Source organism: Hemiscyllium ocellatum, chromosome 15, assembly GCF_020745735.1.
Source record: "Hemiscyllium ocellatum isolate sHemOce1 chromosome 15, sHemOce1.pat.X.cur, whole genome shotgun sequence".
Lineage (NCBI taxonomy): Eukaryota > Metazoa > Chordata > Chondrichthyes > Orectolobiformes > Hemiscylliidae > Hemiscyllium > Hemiscyllium ocellatum.
The window spans coordinates 27,940,146-27,963,976 of record NC_083415.1 but is presented as its reverse complement, the minus strand read 5'-3'; the positions used below and the strand labels follow the sequence as shown (position 1 = coordinate 27,963,976).

At 40.8% G+C, this 23,831-nt stretch overlaps 1 protein-coding gene across 1 annotated transcript in view; it reads right to left on the bottom strand.

Annotated features, from left to right (window-relative positions):
- LOC132822653 (cadherin-like protein 26) overlaps positions 1-23,831 on the bottom strand; it is a 95,071-nt gene that overhangs the window by 25,244 nt on the left and 45,996 nt on the right. Inside the window, exons 9-12 of the mRNA XM_060835900.1 lie at positions 21,259-21,530; positions 13,563-13,705; positions 1,845-2,078; positions 1,054-1,275 (exon numbers count right to left, since the gene is read on the bottom strand). Of these exons, the coding sequence (XP_060691883.1) occupies positions 1,054-1,275; positions 1,845-2,078; positions 13,563-13,705; positions 21,259-21,530 (871 nt within the window). The remainder of the gene's footprint in view (positions 1-1,053; positions 1,276-1,844; positions 2,079-13,562; positions 13,706-21,258; positions 21,531-23,831) is intronic.

Genomic DNA, 23,831 nt, shown 5'->3' with positions numbered 1-23,831 from the left:
TCTGGCAGCATCTGTAAGGAGAGAAAAGAGCTGACATTTTGAGTCTAACTGACCTTTGTCAAAGCTAGTAATCTACAGATTTAAGTTAATACTCTGGGAAAGTGGATTCAATTGGCTGCTGTTAAAATGTAAATTAAAATAATAAAATCTGCAATTTAAAATCAGTTTGAGTGATGGTGGTCATGAAATCATTGTTGATTCTTGTTGTTAACACCAATCTAATACATTATTGTCCTTTAGGGATAGAAATCTGCAATCTTACTTGGTCTGGCCTACACATGACTCCAGACTCTCAGCAATGTGCTTGATTCTTAATTGCTATTTGAAGTGAAATGAAGCAAATATGCCACAATGATTAGATCTCATGAAATAATTTTAAAAATATTGTCTGCTGATGCTTCTTCCTGAAATGTCTTACTTGGCTGTTTTGCCAGTGGTGGTTTGCCATTACTTTTCACTCTCAAGGGTAATATGAGGAAGGAGGTGTCAAGTCTACATTAGCTGGAATAGGAATCAAACCCTTGTTGCTAGCCATCTCTCTAAATGTGGCAACAACCTCTATTATTCTAACAAATCCCTTAAATTACTATAACTGTTAAGATGGATTTCAGGAACAATTCATCTTTGCAGTATCATTGATTACTGAAAAAAAAAATCAGCAAATGTAGTTCTAGGAAAAAATCTACAATCTTTCAAGAGGCATTTGAATGCTGTTTTAGAAGGTGTCTATAGAAGGATCATCTTTGTGAAACCCCAACATTAACCTCTTCAAAATGTAAAAGAGTAAATTTTGCAAGCTCATTTTCTGGACATGGAACCTTGGTCAATGAGAGTGTAGATAAAAGAATCAGTAGAGATCAGTAAATTTTGCTAAATATACCTAAAACATTTTAAAGCATACAGCTCTAAACTCAAAATTTCAATGGTTTAAATTATATCAGAAAAGTAAAGATTTTTTCTTTTTCAGTCAAGTTTTAAAATGAATGGCATAAAGTTGCACTACTTTGCTTTTGTGTGGATGGTTGTATTACATGTGAGCTTATGCTTACTTACACAACAGCAGCAGTAATGCTCCAAAGAGAAGACCAATTGCAGATGGAGCTAAGATAGCTAGAGGTGGACTTGACATAGGGCAGGTATTTCCATCTTGACAATGACAGATCCATAGATGCAACGTATTCTTTGTCGCTACACCTTGTCTATCTCTTATTAGCACAGGTATGGTATAGTTTCCAACAGGAATTTTCTTCGTTCTTTCAAGTTTAACTGAATAACCTGCCATAAAGTCACCAAACTGTATTAATGTTTCTACAAATTACAAAAAATTCTCTGAATGTAACAAATTACAATAGACAATAGACAATAGGTGCAGGAGTAGGCCATTCAGCCCTGCGAGCCTGCACCGCCATTCAATGTGATCATGGCTGATCATTCCTAATCAGTATCCGCTTCCTGCCTTATCTCCATGACCTTTGATTCCACTGTCTTTGAGAGCTCTATCCAACTCTTTCTTAAATGAATCCAGGGACTGGGCCTCCACTGCCCTCTGGGGCAGAGCATTCCACACAACCACCACTCTCTGGGTGAAGAAGTTTCTCCTGATCTCTGTCCTAAATGGTCTACCCCATATTTTTAAGCTGTGTCCTCTGGTTCGGCACTCACCCATCAGCGGAAACATGTTTCCTGCTGCCAGAGTGTCCAATCCTTTCATAATCTTATATGTCTCAATCAGATCCCCTCTCAGTCTTCTAAACTCTACTTACCATTACTAGTTGACCAAAATCAATTTCTCACTAAATTTCTGAAGTAAAAAGTATGTTAATAGACTTGGATTCACCACTTACCACTTTTTTGTTCTAATTTCCACTTTTCATTTATATTTTCTTCATTGTCTAGAAGTTCAAAGTGAAACGGGCCACCAAATGGAATCATATCATCATCTTTTGCTGTAAGAGTGATGTGCTGAATAACTCCATCGTCACACATTTCTTCATATGTAGAAACCAAATATGGCTCACTGTCATTAATATCACTCAACACAATATTTAAAGTGCCACTTCCAGTTTGAGGGGGTATCCCTAAAGAAAAGAAAAATGTGTGAACAACAAATTGTGTTTGCAACAACTGTGCAGCAAATAGTCGGTCACATCTTTGACTCTTCATATTTTAACCAACAAGAATATAGCATCACCAACTGGAATGCAGAAAACTGTAAATGCTGAAAATGAAATATTGTGTCAGTATTCATCTGAATTTCCTCCTCAGTCTTTTTAACATTAGACACATGTCCTGGGAAATCTTCCCTCTTGGTCACGTTCAAATTGAAGGAAAATGTACCATGCAGGCATTTCTGACTAGAAGTAATGCTAAGGAATAAAAAATGAGGTCTGCAGATGCTGGAGATCACAGCTGCAAATGTGTTGCTGGTCAAAGCACAGCAGGCCAGGCAGCATCTCAGGAATAGAAAATTCGACGTTTCGAGCATAAGCCCTTCATCAGGAATAAGAGAGAGAGAGAGCCAAGCAGGCTAAGATAAAAGGTAGGGAGGAGGGACTAGGGGGAGGGGCGATGGAGGTGGGATAGGTGGAAGGAGGTCAAGGTGAGGGTGATAGGCCGGAGTGGGGTGGGGGCGGAGAGGTCAGGAAGAGGATTGCAGGTTAGGAGGGCGGTGCTGAGTTGAGGGAACCGACTGAGACAAGGTGGGGGGAGGGGAAATGAGGAAACTGGAGAAATCTGAATTCATACCTTGTGGTTGGAGGGTTCCCAGGCGGAAGATGAGGCGCTCCTCCTCCAGCCGTCGTGTAGTTGTGTTCTGCCGGTGGAGGAGTCCAAGGACCTGCATGTCCTCGGTGGAGTGGGAGGGAGAGTTAAAGTGTTGAGCCACGGGGTGATTGGGTTGGTTGGTTCGGGCGGCCCGGAGGTGTTCTCTGAAGCATTCCGCAAGTAAGCGGCCTGTCTCACCAATATAGAGGAGGCCACATCGGGTGCAGCGGATGCAATAGATGATGTGTGTGGAGGTACAGGTGAACTTGTGGCAGATATGGAAGGATCCCTTGGGGCCTTGGAGGGAAGTGAGTGTGGAGGTGTGGGCGCAAGTTTTACATTTCCTGCGGTTGCAGGGGAAGGTGCCGGGGGTGGAGGTTGGGTTGGTGGGGGGTGTGGTTCTGACGAGGGAGTCACGAAGGGAGTGGTCCTTGCGGAACGCTGATGAGGAGGGGAGGGAAATATATCCTTGGTGGTGGGGTCCGTTTGGAGGTGGCGGAAATGGCGGCGGATGATACGTTGTATGCGGAGGTTGGTGGGGTGGTAGGTGAGAACTAGTGGGGTTCTGTCTTGGTGGCGGTTGGAGGAGCGGGGCTCAAGGGCGGAGGAGCGGGAAGTGGAGGAGATGCGGTGGAGGGCATCGTCGATCACGTCTGGGGGGAATCTGCGGTCCTTGAAGAAGGAGGCCATCTGGGCTGTGCGGTGTTGGAATTGATCCTCCTGGGAGCAGATGCGGCGGAGACGAAGGAATTGGGAATATGGGATGACGTTTTTACAGGGGCAGGGTGGGAGGAGGTGTAGTCCAGGTAGCTGTGGGAGTCAGTCAGTTTATAATAGATGTCTGTGTTGAGTCGGTCGCCCGAGATAGAAATGGAAAGATCTAGGAAGGGGAGGGAGGAGTCTGAGACAGTCCAGGTGAATTTCAGGTCGGGATGGAAGGTGTTAGTAAAGTTGATGAACTGTTCAACCTCCTCGTGGGAGCACGAGGCAGCGCCGATACAGTCATCGATGTAGCGGAGGAAAAGGTGGGGGGTGGTGCCAGTGTAGTTGCGGAAGATGGACTGTTCCACATATCCTACGAAGAGGCAGGCATAGCTGGGGCCCATGCGGGTGCCCATGGCAACTCCTTTAGTTTGGAGGAAGTGGGAGGATTGAAAAGAGAAGTTATTCAGGGTGAGGACCAGTTCAGTCAGTCGAAGGAGGGTGTCAGTGGAAGGGTACTGGTTGGTGCGGCGGGAAAAGAAGAAGCGGAGGGCTTTGAGTCCTTCGTGATGGGGGATGGAGGTGTACAGGGACTGGATGTCCATAGTGAAAATAAGGCGTTGGGGACCGGGGAAGCGAAAATCCTGGAGGAGGTGGAGGGCGTGGGTGGTGTCCCGAACGTAGGTGGGGAGTTCTTGGACTAAAGGGGACAGGACCGTGTCGAGGTATTGGGAGATGAGTTCGGTGGGGCAGGAGCAGGCTGAGACAATGGGTCGGCCGGGGCAGGCAGGTTTGTGGATTTTGGGCAGGAGGTAGAAACGGGCGGTGCGGGGTTGTGCTAAGGAAATCAATTTTCACAATTCTTTTATTCATGTATGATGCATGGGCATCATCAGTTCAGCCAGCATTTGTTGCCTGTCACTAGTGACTTACGGGGACAGCAGGGAGTTGCCTTCTTGAACGATTCCAGTCAATTTTGAGCAGGTTTACTCTCATTGACCTTCAGAATGGAGTTCCAGGATTTTGATCCAGCAATACTGAAGGAACTGGACATATTTCCAAGTCAGGATAATGAGTGACTTGGAGAGGAACTTGCAGGTGATGATTTTCCCATGCATTTGCTGCCTTTGTCCTTTTAGATAGTAAGGGTTATGAATTTCAAAGGTGCTGTCTAAGGAGTCTTGGTGAAATTTTGCATTGCATTTATAGATAGTACACACTGCAGCTACTATATGTTAGTGGTGGAGGGAGTGAATGTTTATGGATATAGTGCCAAACAAGCTAGCTGCTTTGCTTTGAATGATGTCTAGCTTGCTGAGTGATGTTGGAGCTGTACTCATCCAGGCAAGCGGGAGGTATTCTATTATATTCCTGACTTATGTTTTGTTGATGGTGGATAGACTTTGGGATGTCTACAGCACATAGACTTGCATGGTTCAAATAAGCAGTTCACCACCACTGTTCTCAAAGACAACTTGGGGTAGGTTTAAATGCTGGCCCAGCCAGCATTCCTATGTCCTATGAATGAATTACAAAATGTCAAGAAACAAGTAACTCACTGCAGAATTCCTACCTCCTGAACTGTTCTTGTATCCTTAGCATTTTTATGGATTACGTTGTTCAGTTCTGGTGAATGGTGACATTTAGAATATCGATAGCAATGCCAGTGAATATCAAGGGGAAGCAGTTCAATTCTCTCTTGTTGGAGATAGTCACTCTTTAGAACAGATGTTACGTACCACTTGTCATCTCAAACCTGGATATTATCGAGGTCTTTCTGCATTTGGACATGGACTGCCTCGATATCTGAGAAGTTGTGAATTGTGCTCAACCTTCTGTAATCATCAATAAAACACTGAAATTCTGACCTTATGAGAGAGGGAGGGTCATTGATGAAGCAGCTGAAGATTGTTGAGCCAAGGACATTATCCTGAAAAAATCCTTCTTGCTGAGATATTTGTATCATCGACAGTCACAGGTGAGGTGCCGGAAGATTGGAGGTTGGCTAATGTGGTGCCACTCTTTAACAAGGGTGATAAGGACAAGACAGAGAACTATAGACCAGTGGGTCTGATGTCAGTGGTGGTCAAGTTGTTGAGGGGATCCTGAGGGACAGGATGTAGATATATTTGAAAAGGCAAGGACTGATTAGGGATAGTCAACATGGCTTTGTGCGTGGGAAATCATGTCTCGAAACTTGATAGAGCTTTTTGAAGAAGTAACAAAGAAGATTGATGAGGGCAGTGCAGTAGATGTGATCTATATGGACTTCAGTAAGGCGTTCAACAAGGTTCCCCATGGGAGACTGATTAGCAAGGTTAGATCTCATGGAATACAGGGAGAACTAGCCATTTAGATACAGAACTGGCTCAAAGGTAGAAGGCAGAGGATGGTGGTGGTGGAGAGTTGTTTATCAGACTGGAGACCTGTGACCAGTGGAGTGCCACAAGGATCAGTGCTGGCAGCACTACTTTTTGCCATTTACATAAATGATTTGGATGAGAGCATAAGAGGTACAGTTAGTAAATTTGCAGAAGACACCAAAATTGGAGGAGTAGTGGTCAGTGAAGCGAGTTACCTCAGATTACAAAAGGATCTTGACCAAATGGGCAAATGGGCAGAAAAGTGGCAGATGGAGTTTAATTCAGATAAATGTGAGGTGCTGCATTCTGAGAAAGCAAATCTTAGCAGGACTTATACACTTAATGGTAAGGTCCTAGGGAGTGTTGCTGAACAAAGAGACCTTGGAGTGCAGGTTCATAGCTACTTGAAAAGTGGAGCCGCAGGTAGATACGATAGTAAAGAAGGTGTTTGGCATGCTTTCCTTTATTGGTCAGAGTATTGAGTACAGGAGTTGGGAAGTCATGTTGCTGCTCTACAGGACATTGGTTAGGCCACTGCTATAATATTGCATGCAATTCTGGTCTCCTTCCTATCGGAAAGATGTTGTGAAACTTGAAAGGGTTCAGAAAAGATTTACAAAGATGTTGCGAGTGTTGGAGGATTTGAGCTGTAGGGAGAGGCTGAACAGGCTAGGGCTGTTTTCCCTAGAGTGTCGGAGGTTGAGGGGTGACCTTATAGAGGTTTACAAAATTATGAGGGGCATGGATAGGGTAAATGGGCAAAGTCTTTTTCCTGGGGCTATGGAATCCAGAACTAGAGGGCATAGGTTGAGGGTAAGAGGGGAAAGATATAAAAGAGACCTACGGGGCAACTTTTTCACACAGAGGGTGGTACATGTATGGAACGTGCTGGCAGGTGGGATTTGATTGAGTTGGGATATCTGGTCGGCATGGACGGGTTGGACTGAAGGGTCTATTGCCATGCTGTACATCTCTATGACTCTATGCACTGAGATGACTGACCACCATCTATTACAACCATTTTCCTTTGTGCCAAGTATGACTTCAAACAGCCGAGAATTTTCCTCCAATACCTCTTGGCTCCAATTTTGTTTTGCCTTCTTGATATTACACTCAGGTCAATTGCAGTCTTGATGTCAAGGGCACTCATTCTCACCTCACCTTTGGAATACAGCTGTTTTGTCCATGTTTGAACCAAGTCTGTAATGGAGGTAGGAGCTGAGTGATCATACCTGAGCATCACTGAGCAGATTATTGCTGAGTAGATGTTGCTTGATAGCAACTTCCACCACTTTACTGATCATTGAGAGTAAACTGATGGGGCGGTAATTGGTCGGGTTGGATTTGTCCTGCTTTTAGTGCACAGGATATACCTGGTCAATTCTCCACATTGGCAGAAGAAAGCCAATGTTGTTAATTGTACTAGAAAAGCTTGGTTAATGGTGTGGCAATTTCTGAAGCATATGTCTTTAGTACTATTCTGATTAGATTCCCGACAGCGTGGAAACAGGCCCTTCGGCCCAATTTGTCCACACCAACCCTCCGAAGAGTAACCCACCCAGACCCATTTCCCTCTGACTAATGAACCTAACACTATGGGCAATTTAGCATGGCCAATTCACCTGACCTGCACATCTTTGGACTGTGGGAGGAAACCAGTGCACCCGGAGGAAACCCATGCAGACACTGGGAGATTGTGCAAACTCCACACAGACAGTCACCCGAGGCTGGAATCAAACCTGGGACCCTGGTGCTATGAGGCAACAGTGCTAACCACTGAGCCATTGTGCCACCCATAATACTAGTGGAATACTGTCAGAACTATAGGCTTTACAGATCCAGTGCCTCTAAACATTTCTTGATTTTGTATGGATTGAATGAATTTGGTTGAAGAGCGATATATGTGATGCTGGAGACCTGAGTTGGAAGCCAAGATGGATTATTTATTTGGTACTGCTGGCTGAATGTTGGTACAAATGCTTTGGTCTTATCTTTAACATTGATAAGCTGGATTCCCCATTGTTTCCTGGTGCTGTGAGGCAGCAGTGCTAACCACTGGGCCACCTGAAATGGGGTAATGAATGTAGAGTCATGGAGTCATAGAGATGCATGCAAATAAAGTTCGGTCCAACTCGTCCATGCTGACCAGATATCCTGAATTAATCTTGTCCCATTTGCCAGCATTTGGCCCATGTCCCCCTAAACACTTCCTATTCATATACTCATCAGGATGCCTTTTAAATGTTATAATTGTACCAGCTTCCATCACTGGCTCTGATATCTCACTCCATACACACAACGCCCTTTATGTGAAAAAGTTGTCCCTTAAATTTTTCCCCTGTTACAACACGGTGGTAAACCATTCTGTTAATTAAAGCAAACACCCAGAAAAGCTCACCTCACCTTGCAATCTGTTAAAGTATGAGTGACAGAGAACTCCCAACTTCCACTATTGAAAGAAAAAATATCAATGTATTGTTTAACTCTAAAAGTGAACATTAAACAACAACTATTTACAACTCTAGGCCTCATTTCTCCTAGTTGCTTGTTATCTGCCTCCAACTCTGTAACAATGTACTGTTTCAATAAATGCCTGTTTAAAATTACATCCACATAATTTTCAAAAATGCACAGCAGCTGGCATCTCTGGTATCTGTCTTCCTCAGCTATAGATCTTCCTGGGTCATCTTAGGTCTTTTGCTGCAAAGATATTTCATATGAAAAGGTACCTTTGACAAAGAGTGTTTTGCTAGCAGCTTCTCTGATGATGGCAGTTGGTCACGTTCTCTGACTAACACTCAAAATGCCAGCTTCAAAACCCCAAACATTGGATCATCTCATTGGTTCGATGTTGTCCAAAACAATATATTCAAATTTGATTGGGTTTTAATATCTTGGGGCATAATTTAAACAGATTGATTAAATGTGAAATGTTGGGAAAACATAACAACAAAAATTGAGGTATTTGTTTCACAGCCAAATGTAATGTATTTTCAATTTTCCAGTACACTCTGAAACTGCTAGTCAATCTCATAACAGGTGCCTGCAAGTTCTCAATACAAAACAGCCTTCATTCTCTCTTAAAGTTATAGTACACGCCTTCAACTTCATAACACCCCTCTCACACTAAATGTATGCCCTCTAGTTTTAGACTTCCCCACCCTGGGGAAAAGACCTTATCAATTTATCCTACCTATGTCCCTCATGATTTTGTAAACCCCCAAAAGGACACTACTCAGCCTCCGATGCTCCAGGGAAAACTGCCCCAACCTATTCAGTATCTCCTAATAGCTCAAAACCTCCAACCCTGGCAACATCCTTGTAAATCTTTTCTGAATCCTTTCAAGTTTCGCAACATCCTTCTTATAGCAGGGAGACCAGACTTGAACACCGTATTCCAAAAGTGGCCTAATCCCCCAATGTCATGTACAGCTGCAACATAACCTCCCAACTCTTACACTCAATGCACTGACCAATAAAGGCAAGCATACCAAATGCCTTATTCACTATCCTGTCTACCTGTGACTCCACTTTCAAGGAACTATGAACTTGCACTCCAATGTTTCTGTTCAGCAACATTCTCCAAAATCTTATCATTCAGTGTATAAGTCCTATTTTGCCTTACCAACATGCAGCACCTCACATTTACCTAAATTAAACTCCACCTGCCACTCCTCAGCCCATTAGCCCATCTGATCAAAGTCCCATTGTACTTTGTGGTAACCTTCTTCACTGTCCACTACATCTCCAAAAGTGACACAGTGTAAGTAAAGTGTCAACAACTAAATAGCAAGTGAAGGGAAGACCAGTGATCTAATTAATTGAGGCAGGGTGATAATTACAATGAATTAAAAATAAGATGGTGCTGGAGACAAACCAAATGACTGGAATAACATGATAGATATGAGTCACCACCTGACACTTTTGATTACCTGCAGAAACTTGTTATTCAGCCTGTTGACTCTTCACTTACACTATTTGTGCTATCTTTCCATTTCTCTGCCTATAAATTCTGAGCGTGTGTATTTCCCTTCACTTCACCTGATGGAGGAGCAGTGTTCCAAAAAGCTTGTGATTTCAAATACACCTGTTGGACTATAACTTGGTATCATGTGACGTCTGACTCATCTACTCCAGTTCAACACCAGCACCTCCACATCAAAGCTTCCCAATCTGGCAAAGCACACTGGCAAACTGATAACAATGGTGCAACATTACCCCAAATTGGGCTTGACATACATAATTAGGCATCCCACTTCCATACGCGAAGTGGCCAATACTTCTCAGGTGACAGGATTGTGTTAGAAAGCCAACCCATCGATACTCGCTTCTAATTTTGTTGCCCTCACCTTTATACCTGTCAGAATGGAGCTAGAAAACCTCAGCCAATGTTATGTTGAAGTTTCATGTTTCCAGTATTAGATGACACTACTCAAGTTCCAAAAACTGCAGAACTGTCCTATCCATGTCTACAGTATCATTAGTATATTACTGATAAATTGGAAATACCTAACAATCCCAGTAAGTGATGATAGGGTTGTTGTCAACCTTGGCTCAGTTGGCTGCAATACTATACATCATAAAAAAAACCAGAGCTTATATCCTCTTTCTGCAGCTCAAGGTGATCATTTATGCAATCAATGTGGATCAGAATTCAGGAAATCTTCCAGATGGTCCAGGCTCTCTAACCCTGTTGCCACTTTTCAATGAGGTAGCAATGCATTTGAACGTAAGAATATAAGAACTAGGAGCAGGAGCAGGCCGTCCAGCCCTTCGAGTCTGCTCTGTCACTAATAAGATCATGGCTAATCTTTTCATGGACTCTGTTTCACTTACCCGCATTTTCACCATATCCTTTAATTCTTTTTATTTTTCAAAAAAGTATCTACCTTAGCTTTAAAAGTGATTACTGAAGTAGCGTCAACAACGCCCTTGGACATGGAATTCTACAGATTAACAACTCTCTGGGTGAACAAGTTCCTTCTCAGTTCAGTTCTAAACCTCTTCCTTGAATCTTGAGGCCACGCCCTCTTGTCCTAGTCTCACCTACCAATGAAAACACACTATCTATTTCTATTTTATTGATTCCCTTCATAATTATATATGTTTCAATAAGATCCCCCCTCATTCTTCTGAATTCCACTAATATAATCCCAATCTACTCAGTCTCTCCTCATAAGCCAACACCCTCAACTCCAGAATCAACCTAGTGAACCTCCTCTGCACCTCCTACAGTGCCAGTACATCCTTTCTTAAGTAAGGAGACCAAATCTGCACATAATACTCCAGTTGTGGCCTCACCAGCACCTTGTACAGCTGTAACATTACCTCTCTGTTTTTACACTCAACCCATTTAGCAACAAAGTTCAAAATTCCATTTGCCTTCCTAATTAATTTGTTGTACCTGCAGACCAATCATTTGTGATTCATGTACAAGGACACCCAGATCCCTCTGTAAATCAGCATGCTGCAACTTGTTACCATTCAAGTAATAATCAATTTTGCTGTTTCTCCTATTAAAATGTATAACTTCACGTTTTCTAATATTGCATTCCACCTGCCAGTCCTTTGCCCACTCACTAAATGTATTTATGTTCCTCTGCAAAGTTTGATAGTCGTCTGTACACTTTGCTCTGCCATTCGTCTTCATCTCATCGAGCAAATCTTGACACTGTACATGTGATCCCCGACTCCAAATTATCTATACAAATTGTAAATAATTGTGGTCCCAACACCGATCCCTGAGGCACAACACTAGTCACTGATTGCCAGCCAGATTAGCACTCATATATCCCCACTGTTTGCTTCCTGTCAGTCAACCAATCCTATACTCATGCTAATACTCTACCCCTAACATCATGCATCCTTACCTTATGCAGCAGCCTCATGTACGGCACCTTGTCAAAGGCTTTTTAGAAATCTAGGTACAACACATCCTCTGGGTCCCCATTGTCCACCTTACTTGAAATGTCTTCATAGAATTCCAAAAGATTTGTAAAGCATAACCTGCCCTTCATGAACCCATGCTGTGCCTGTACAATAGGACAACTTCTTTTGAGATGCCCTGCCATTGCTACTTGCTGGCTCCATCACTTTTTGATGTACATAATGAGAATGTCTGATTGATTTGGAGGGAAATAGTGGCAAAGTGAAAAGTAATAATGGTCACATCCACAGCATTGGGCAGAGTCTTTTCTACAGTGAAATCTATCCACGGGCCAGGTTTAAAGACAAATATTGGTCCTGTTGAAATGTAAAGGTTTCTCCAGATGCACTCAGGAATTTATTCCTTGATGTGAAGCCTCTGGTCAAGAGTGAATAGAATGTCAGTGACAAGTGTCTCAGCTATAATCCCACTGTCTGTATTATCCCACTATAGAAACATTATTTTCTACATCTAAAACTAGAATCCACTAATAAATTCCCATGATTCCCTATTCTGACATAAAATGAGAAATACACATCATGACTCCAAGTGTCAAACATAATAGGAATGGAGAAAAAAAACATTGCAAGAAGCTAAATCTGAGCACTAAAAATGTTGTTATCTAATAGCAGATCTAAAAATAAAGAAAACAACCCACTGTTATGGATCAGACATAACCCCCTCAAAATATTCCAAAGATAACCTGGACCCTAACCTTTTCTTATCTGAGGTAAATTTAAGGTATTTCATCCAGATACAATTCAATGAGTCAAATTACTGGATTTAAAGCAAAACACGGTTTCTTCATTGACTATCGTTAATAAACAAAACAAAGGACAAAATTGGAATAATTTAACACTATTGGAAAACATAACAGAATAATAGATACAGTAACTATTACTAATTAACCGTTCTAATATAGTAACATGAACTCATCCTTGGCAAAAGTCCTCTTCAGAAAACATTGTCTCACATGCAACTCCTGTAGCCAGCAGAGAATTCCCTACCTTTGGCTGTCACCAAGAGAAGGAAAAAATAGCTTTCACTTCTTCCAGACCCTAACAGTAAGTGCTGAAATCTAAACTAAAAACCCAGGTTTTGTGAGAGTTTGACCATACCTATTCAGGCTGCTTCTATTGTTCCAACTCAAAATAAACCCAAGGTCTCACAAGCTGTTTATTTTCTTATAGACTGCTCGAAACCTCTTGTTCAATCTCTCTTTTTAAAAAAACAGCTCAAAATAACTTCTTGAAACACAGCATCGTCACACCACATTTCAACCTATAATAAATAAACTCCAAAGTTTGAGGTGTAATTCCTGAGGTAGAAATGTGGAAAATAAAAGAATATTGATTGGGAAGATATATGGACTTCAGGTGGGATAAAATTGCATTGATTTACATCAAATCAGGTAAGGCCTTGTAAAATTTAATAAATATCAAGTAATAAAATTCAACTGTTCAAATTGCCAACCATTCTGCAGAAACTGAGGTCCCAGAGAACAACAAAATACCATGAAAAATAATGTCACACTGGCAGAGTCAGAACTACTATTAAGAATAACCAATGTTGTTGAGAAAATAAGACCGTGATAATATAAAAGCGATCTGATCCTTATTGCTGACATCTCACACTGTAATGAGCACATGATACACCTAGTAATATAAACTAATATAATTGTGGGAAAGTTAAATGTAATAATGGCTATCTTCACAGAAATGGGCAGAGACTTTTCTGCAGTGAAAGACGAAAGACAGGATTAAATATTGTAACACATATTGCAGGACATTTGGTAATTACACACTTACCATCATCAATGGCATGAACAATAACTTTATAAATGTTCTCTTTCACATAAGGAGATTCACGATCTAATTCATGGACAGTTGTAACGACACCAGTTTCCTCATTTACTGTAACCCAACCTTCTGGATCATATGCCTTGACAAACCTTTTAGACAAAGGTGTGAACAGAATGAATTCTTCAATACTGCAGTATTAAAATGCACTGATCATCAGACTTGATTTCCTTGACTATAAGGAAGAGTGAAATATTCTTTCTCCTGCAGTGAAATTTTATGTTATTCCTAAGACTGCAATTATTCATGGAAAATTGGAAGAAATGAAAGCCTGAAAGACCATGAACCGAAGGATCAGCAAATTTGTTTTGATTACTTTCTCAGAATTTCCAGCTATTTGAGTTAAGTGGTAAAGATCATCTATGTTCCAATTGCCTCAAAATTGCAAGCAATCATTGCATGTGAATAGAATTCAATTTCTGACTAGGTGAAAATGAGGATTGCAGATGCTGGAGATCAGAGTCAGGATTAGAATGGTGCTGGAAAAGCACAGCAGGTCAAGCAGCATCCGAGGAGCAGGAAAATCAACGTTTTGGGCAAAAGCCCTTCATCAGGCCAGCTCAACACCAATCCTCATAACCTGTCCTACCTGCTAATCTTCCTTCCCACCCTATCCGCTCCACCCTCCTCTCCGACTTATCACCTTTACCGCACCTCCATCCACCTATTGCACTGTTAGCCACCTTCTCCCCAGCCCCACATCCCTCCCATTTATCTCTCCACCCCAGAGGTTCCCAACCTCATTCCTGATGAAGGACTTTTGCCTGAGATGTTAATTTTCCTGCTCCTTGGAAGCTGCCTGACCTGCTGTGCTTTTCCAGCTCCACTCTGATACTGACTCTGATCTCCAGCATCTGCAGTCCTCACTTTCGCCTATGTCCCATTGTCACTGACTAAGGGGAACAGCTTTGCCCATGCCCCTTATAACCTTGTACACCTCAATCAGATCAGCCTTCAGTCTTCTCTACTCTAATGAAAGCAACCCAAGCCTATCCAACTTTTCTTCATAATTTAATTTTGAAATCCCAGACAGCATCCTGGTGAATTTCCTCTGCACCCTCTCCAATGCAATCACATTCTTCCTGTAATGTGGCAACCAGAACTGCACACATGACTCTACTGTTATGTCACCAAAGTTCTATAGAACTCTGATATGACTTACCTGCTTTTGTAATCTCTGCTTTGAAGCAAATATCCCATGTGCCTTTCTCATCTCCCTACTAACATGCCCTTTGACCTTCAGAGATCCATCGGGGAGATCAGAACTAGAGGCCATAGGTTTAGGGTGAGAGGGGAAAAATATAAAAGAGACCTTAGGGGCAACCTTTTCACACAGAGGGTGGTACATGTATGGAATGATCTGCCAGAGGATGTGGTGGAGGCTAGTACAATTGCAACATTTAAGAGGCATTTGGATAGGTATATGAATAGGAAGCATTTGGAGGAATATGGGCTGGGTGCTGGCAGGTGGGACTAGATTGGGCTGGGATATCTGGTCGGCATGGACGGGTTGGACTGAAGGGCCTGTTTCCATGCTGTACATCTCTATGACTCTATGACAAACACTTCAAGGTCACTTTGTTCCACAGAAATCCCTATGATATGCCATTCATAGAAAACTTCATTGTCAATTTACTCTTTCCAAAGAGTACCACCTCACACTTTTCAAGGTTAAATTCCATCTGCCACTTATCTGTAATTTTGACCATCCTGTTGAAATATTCTTACAGTCCACTCATTACTAATCCAATCCTGACACAATCATCTATGTCACTTATATAAATGATGATAAATAGGAGACCCAGCACTGATCCTTATGTTATGCCACTTGGCACTCGCTTCCAGTCAGTAAAACAGTCTTCTATCATCACCCTCTGTTTTCCATACCAGAGCTAATGTTGAATCCACTTTATCAAATTACCCAATGCCCCCATATATTGCATTCTTGATATATCTCTAATGTGGGATCTTGTCAAAGGCTTTGCTGAAATCCATATAAATGGCATAAATCCATTACCCTCGTCAAACACAACTGGTCACCATCTCAAAAAGTTCTGTCAAATTCTATCAAGTTTGATGAAGCCATGTTGACTATCTCTGATAAATGCTTGCTTTGGCAAGTGGAGATAGATGCTCTCCTTCAGGATTTTCTTCAATAGTTTCCCTACTCACTGGTCTGTAGTTCTCTGGCTTATCTGGACAACCATTGTTAAAAATCAGAACCACATTAGCTGTTCTCCAGTCCTCTGGATCATCCGCACCTTGTCCTTCCCTGTGTCAGTTTGCTCAAACATCTTCCAGTCTCTGCCCTTGGATTCCATACATGGCACCCAGGTGCCACACATTGATAGCTATCAGTGCGGAACCCATGCATCCCCTGGGTCAAGGATCCAGATTGGGCTCAGCAATCCTGATTGTGTCGGCAGCAGAGGCCCATAACCAAGAACCCAGAGTCTGTTACAGAAACTCAGGAGCCCATTTCAGAGACACCAGCTGATGTCAAGCAGTAACTGGAGGGTCGGCAGAGGAGGGACAAGAAGAAGAGAGAAAGATTAACTCAATTATAATAAAACAATTCATTATATTCAGTGTTTTAAGACGGCATTGGAGCTTGGCAATATTTTGTATATACCACATAAAAAAAACACTTTTCACTGTATTTTTTATACGTATGACAATAAATCTAAACCTAAATCTAAAAAAATCTGAGGCACAGCCATTCAGTTTGGAAAATAATGTTGGCTACAACTTATTTTGCTGAAGAGTATTGAGGGAGATAAGGCTTTTCTCATTGGAGTAAAGAAGGATGAGAGGCAACTTGATAGAAGTGTGCAAGATATTGAGAGGCATAGATAGAGTGAATATTTGGAGACTTTTTCCAGGGCAGAAATGGCTATCACAGGGGGGCATAATTTTAAGGTAATTAAAAGGAGGTTTAGGGGAGATGTCAGAGGTTGGTTCTTTACACAGAGAGTGGTAGGTGTGTGCAATGCACTTCCAGCGGTGGTCATAGAGTCAGATACATTACGGACATTTAAGTGACTCTTAGATAGGCACATAAATGATAGTAAATTGATGAGAATGCAGGTTAGTCTGATCTTAGAGGAGGATAAAAGGCCAGCACAACATCAGGGGATGAAGGCCCTGTACTGTGCTGTACAGTTCTATGTTCTATGTTCTAGGAGCATAGAATTTAAGTATAACTGACAAGAGACATTATGTGGATCTTGCAGCTGTTCCTGGGATTGCAAGCTTAGTTAAAGATTTATTATAGTTTTACTACAGTTATTGCAGTTATGATATTCCACTAATATAGGATTTTTATTCATTTTGTTTACATTTGGATAGGTCCATGAATAGGAAATCTTTGGAGGGATATGGGCCAGGACCAGGCAGGTGGGACTAGTTTAGGTTGAAATTACATTCAACATGAACTGGTTGGACTGAAGTGTTGTTTCCATGCTGTATGACTCTATGTCAAAGCTTTTTGGCTTCCACTCCTCAGGACAATTCACAAAAATATCAAATATCAGAGAAAACCAACACTCATACTGCACAAAAGGGGTGTGTTGAATGGTTGCCCAGTGAACTCTGGTTGGTAAATTTTGCCATGGAGAATTCACCAATTAGTGAGGATTGTTTTCCTAAAGCAAGTTAAGACAATAACTTTTTATGAACTACTTTGATGTGTAGAAGGAATTGTGAGCCCCGTGGAGTTAGTGTGAAGCTTGATTACCATGTGTAATTAGGCCTCCATCAAATATTGTCAGCAATATGAATACTGCAGACAGCTCACTGATTTGGGGATAGAGTGGATCAAATGCAATAGATGCATTCTTGTTTTTGCATTCTAATAAAACCGTTATTTACACTTACAATCGTAAAGCAGACAAAAAAAGATTCATGCAAGCAAGAGAACGAAAAAATACTGACAGAATTAAATGAATTATGATGTTCTGAATTATAAAATTATGAATTATATAATCAAAGTTTTGCAATTTCCTCTGTTTCATCTCCCCTCCCCTATCAAGATAGAATGTATTAACAGACACAATGTTGGCTGATCATATCTACCATTAAAACAGTAAGTACGTGCTACCCGTGTCCAACATGATAACTGGGGAAGACTACGCATGCAAAGAAACTTAGGATTTGATTTTACTCTCCCAAGGAAGAATAAGCAAATTTAATGCTGGTAAATGGAGTCAGACATTGCCTATTTGTCAAGCCAAAACAACACAAGCTCCTCCAAATTCACCAATTAAGAATGGTAAATTAAGTGTCAGTGCAGAGCCTTAGAGACCTACAGCAATACAAAGGTAAAGTCCGTGTTTTCTGATCAAAGTGTGGGGAGGGAGGACATTTTGCTGCTGCAGGATGATGTCTCATGAAACTGGACAGAGTGCAGACAAAAAAACTGTTCCCATTGACAGGCAGAAAGATTGAGAATCAGAGTGCGCTGAATTAAAATGATTGCCAAAAAGAAACAATGACAAAATGAAGAAAATTGTTTTTACATTGCGTTAAGATCTGCAATGTACTGATTTAGTATCTGATGAATGTAGATTGGGTCATTCATTTTAACAGAAAACTGGATTAAAATCCTAAGAGAATACATTATAATAGTCTAATGACTACTATAAATCTACTGCCAATTGTCAGAAAAACTCATTTGGTTTACTAACGCAATTTAGGGAAGGTAACTGCCATTCTTAACTGGTCTGGCCTACATGTTACTCCAGGCCCACAGAAAAGTGGTTGACTCTCAACTGCCCCCTGGGAATTAGGGATGGGCAATAAATGCTGCCTAGCCAGTGATGCCCTCATCCTGTTAAAGAATAAAGAAATTTAAAGGGATAGATTGAAAAGGGGAAGTGTTGGATTTGGTGTGTTGTTCTTGCAGAAAGACAGAACAGATTTGAAAGGCCAAATGGTTTCTTTTGCTTTATATTTTTTCTATGTTTCTATGCATTCCATGAGTTTTTGAATTTCGGAGATGCTTGTGGAGCAATTTCACGAGCGAATAAGGTATTTTGTCTCCCTCAGCAAGTTGCAACATGATTGGTACATGGGTCTGCCAAGAAGTGTTACAACATGTGAATGGGATCAATATATACATTAGTACCTTGCTGCAGGAAGAAATTGAATAGTCTCACCAAGGCAAACAATGTAATATATTTCTTCACATTTCTTACTTAGTCTGTTTGACCCCATTGAACACACCTTAGTCACTGCATATTCATCCTTTCTTTCTCTACTTCCATGATTGTCAATATATCAACTGGGAAAACTTCATATCCCATTTCTTCAACTGATGAAAGCCGATACTCCATTCATAAATGTGACTCCCATTTGGCTGCCTTTTTCTGGCAACATGTACTTGATGATAGACTAGTTTATGTGCTGCAAGGAAAATGCCCTTGTTCGGAGCACACATTTAACAACTTCAAATCATTTTGCAGGAGAAGGCAGCACACAAAGGAGGGAGACAACTAGTACAGTTTATTGGACTCCCATTCTACAGTGACGTTTGGCAGAGACAGGGCATTCAGTTTTGTAGAAATCAGTATTTGGTGTATTTGTTCCTATCTTCTCTGTTGCTGCTTGATTCTCAATCATCTCCTGAACAGAACAACCCCATGCAAACCGTTGAATTGACAGTGACATCACAACTTAATTATTTCACCTTCTACCACTTTTGATGTCTGCTAGACAAACTAGAAACTTAACAAAGTGAAAATTAGAGTCTAATACGTGATGCAACGTTATTCATATTGACTATGCTGAGTACCAACACGGAAATTTTTTTAGATTAAATTAGACTAGACTTACAGTGTGGAAACAGGCCCTTCGGCCCAACAAGTCCACACCGACCCGCCGAAGCGCAACCCACCCATACCCCTACATTTACCTCTTACCTAAGACTATGGGCAATTTAGCTTGGCCAATTCACCTGACCCGCACATCTTTGTGACTGTGGGAGGAAACCGGAGCACCCGGAGGAAACCCACGCAGACACGGGGAGAACGTGCAAACTCCACACAGTCAGTCGCCTGAGTCGGGAATTGAACCCGGGTCTACAGGTGCTGTGACAGCTAACCACTGTGCCACCGTGCCGCCCACAAATTGTCACCCATATAATTTAGCATAATGACAATTCACTAAACATGGGTGTTAAGAAAGACCAAAAGAAGAACACAGCAGAAATCCAGTTCATATCCCATTGAACACAGCAGAGTTAGAAACATCATGACCTAATATTTAAATAAAAGGGTGAGTTCTGTTCTCAATTGTAATTTCTGAAAATATTGAACTACCTATCAGAGAGCTTTCAAAACACATTGAATGATATGGTGGCAATTACTAGTACAGGAATTTCTTACAAGTCATTGACTGAACTTGAACAGGCTAGAAGTATTAGATTGGAGCTACATTTGATACAGTGTGCTCAGGAACTACACTCGTCTGCAGATCAGTGAAATATTGAACTGCAACAGAAAATCAAGAGCAGTTGTGTATTGTATATGGGAAAATATGTCAGCTCTCATGGTCGAAAATTTCTGTACCTCTGCAATCTCCACAGGATGGTTAAAGATCATGGGCTTCAGGAATTATGAATTTATGCTACTTGGGTATGCATAAATTCATAATTGCTTTGCTGTCCAAATTATTTTGTGTTAAAAATATTCCTGATTTGTGCCCCTATCATATCCTGATTTGTGCCCCTATCATATCCTAATTTGTGAAGGGATGTATACGTCTGGCCAGAAATATGCACATATTTCTTGCCCCAATATATTGCAGTTCTGATAAAATAATTTAGCACTCAAAAAACATATTTTGTGCAGCCAATTACTAGCGTACAAATTGGCAGCAGGAGGTGCAGCCTACTCCGCCATTCACTAATATCTTGGTTTATCTGATTACCCCACATTACCACATACCCCAATAGCCTTCCACCTGCTTGCTGATCAAGAATCTATCTAGCCCTGTCTCCAAAATATTCAAATCCTCTGTTTCCACTGCCTATTGAAGAACAGAATTCCAACATCAGAGAAAATAATTAGCTCTGTCTTAATTGGATAATACCCTTATTTTTAACTGAGAGCCCTAGTTCTTAACTTCTTCTTCAGAAGAAATATCCTTTCCACATTCGCCCTATCAAAGTACCACATTGCCTTTTACATTTCTATCCACTATATACAACTTTTCCTCATAAGACAATCTGCACATTCTAGATATGCGTCGAGTAAAACTCTTCACAGCTACTAATTTATTTATATCCTTCCTTAAATAAGACATCAATGCTGTACACTGTGCTCCAGGTGTGGTCCCACCAGTGTCCTGTATAACTGAAGCAAACTCTCCCTACATTTCTATGGGAATGCGTTAATTTTTATATATGATTACCAATCGGATAACCAATAATTTTGTTCACTGATCTGTGATTGATTAATTACATTTAAAAACAAGCAGTACAGGAACTTGGGTTCTGATTCAGATGGAAGAATTTACAGCTGTGGTAAGTTTAACAAGGAAGGAATGGGAAAAAAATGAGATAAAACACTAAAAAAAGAGGTAAAATATTTACTTCTCAAATGTTAACTTTGCCATATTGTATAGCTTAGAGTTAGTTCCTTCTTACCTGATATTATTTATGTTGTACTTATCAGGATCAGTAGCATTGAATTTCACCAATATAACATTTGCCTTTTGACCTTCTAAAAGATGAACAGTTACTTCTGAAGGGTCAATCACAGGAGCATCGTTCGTATCATGAACATTGATAACAACATATACACTGTCCAGTGCCTCAGCTTTCTGTTCGTCAGTCATTTCTTTACAGGTAAAAAATGGTTCTTCATTTTCAACAAGGATTTTCAGCTGTCTCTTTGAACCCCCTTCATAATCCAAATGCTGTAAACATGAGGTAACAAATTCACTAAACAATATCTGTTCAAGTAACTCTAAGATATCTGCACATGAAGATTTTTGAGTGTAGCATCTAATGTGAATATTAGGCATTATAAGATTTCTCAGATTTCTTGTTGTGGCAGCAGAGTACGTATTTAGCCAACGAGATAAACTGAAATGTTGGGTGATGGTCTTGTTCCTCATACACCAAATAATATTTCAGATTGCACAGCACCAAGCTTCAAACTGAAGGTAAGGATAATTAACCATGTCAAATGAAGTTTATAATCATAGACTCATTGACTGGGTACAGCATACTGGGCAGCCATTTGACCCATCATATATGTGCCAGTTTTGGAAAGGGCTTTAAAGGGCCCTTTAAAGGACATTTATTTCCTTAAAGAGCATTATTTAAAGGGCATTATTTAATTCAAATTTCACCAACTTCAATGGTAGGATTCAAACACTTGTCTCTAGAACATTAACTGCGGTTCTGGTTTGCTAGTCCAGTAACTTTACCATTACAGTGCTGCCTCCCTATATCTACTAGTTAAAGGAAGTCATGATGTAATGGTATTATCACTGGACTATTAATCCAGAGACCCAGATAATGTTCTGGGGACCCAGGATTAAATCCTACCATGGCAGATGGTGGAATTTGAATTCAATAAAATTAACTCAAAGATTCTAATGATGACCATGAATCCATTGTTGACTGTTAGGAAAAAACCCATCTGGTTCACTGAGGTCCTTGAAGTAGGAACCTGCCATTCTTACCTGCTCTAAACTGCTTGTGACTCCAGACCCACAGCAACATGGTTGCCTCTTAACTGCCCCTGTGGGCAATTAGGAAACATAAAATGCCTAGCCAGTGGCACCCTCATCTTGTGAATGAATAAAAAAAAACTGAGCTCTCTCACATCTTAGCCAGAAGGTTGTAGATCCAAGCCTGTAACTCACGTGCATACCCCAGTGTATTAACAAGAGAATGCTACATTTCTTGTGGTCCCATTTTTCTGATGGGATGATAAGTTAACTTACAACTGGTAGACATATAAATTTCCCTGGTAGTACTTTCAAGAGGAATAGAGGAAATTCTGGCCAAAATTTATAACTCAATTTATAACTAAATCTAGTTGTTCTGCTCACTTTCAGATTCAAGTTTGCGAAAACCCGTTATGCAAACTTTAGCTGTCACTTTCTCTACAATATGATAACTGATTATATTTTTTAAGTGATTAATGGGCTATGAAGTGCATTTGGACAGCTATGTTCTGGAGGAAAGAGGAATCAAAAGAACTTTTCACACAAAGCATCTTGAAGACTTGTGCCTGAAATTTCTGGAGAAATTGGTGGCCAAGTCTAAATATTGGACCAACCCTCAAGCAAGGTACCTACCATATTCATGGGAGCAGGTCAAAATTTGCACGAGTGTGTTTCGTAGAGGCAGCCACCCATAGGAATTAGCAGCTGGCTCCATTTTTGGGATCTGAAATTTAGTCACTAGACAGTAGAGGTCTGAACTTAGTGAATTTGTTTGGATAGCCAAGATATTTTGTTGGATAGCCAAGGTATCCCTTTGGATATTGTCCCAGAACACCGTTGGGGAAGATCAGTGCTCTTTAGGATTGCTAAAAGATGCCATAAATGTGTGAAAAGTGCATAAACTCAAAGAACTGTGATGCTCATTAGAACTGTCAAAATATCAAAAGGAGCTGTCAAAGTTGTCAAGACATTTAAAAATCCCGCCCTTTAAATCTTTGAAATAAATATCACGAGGTTATTTTTAATAAAAACATTGTTTGATATTTCATTGTGTGTGTTGCGAATAGGTTTGTGAGGTGTCAAGATTTGATTAATGCTCCATAACTCCATCCTTTGTCACAATAGATGCCTGACATTTCAGTTTATATTGACAGTAACAAGTAGTTTAAGGCTTCTTAAAATGGGTTATGAATGCCAGTAACTGGTGTTATTAGGGAATATGAACCTGACTTTTTTGTTATCCTAAGACATTATGTAGTTGAGGGAAAGCAAATAATAAAAATGTATTAAATTTGTTGCGTGAATGAGCTTTTTTTTTCAATATAGTGAAGTTTGCAATAGTCGCTAATAACTTATTTCATCCCTGATGGTTCCTGAGGTCTACCCATGATGGATACTGGATAACTTGGCAAATGTAAGGACAAAGAGGCATGGGTGGCAACATTTCCCTTAAGCTATGAGTCCGTTCTGAGGGTCCACACACATCAATCAGTGCACCAGGTTTTGGATGTCACTGCTGCAGACAGATCTCAGAATTCC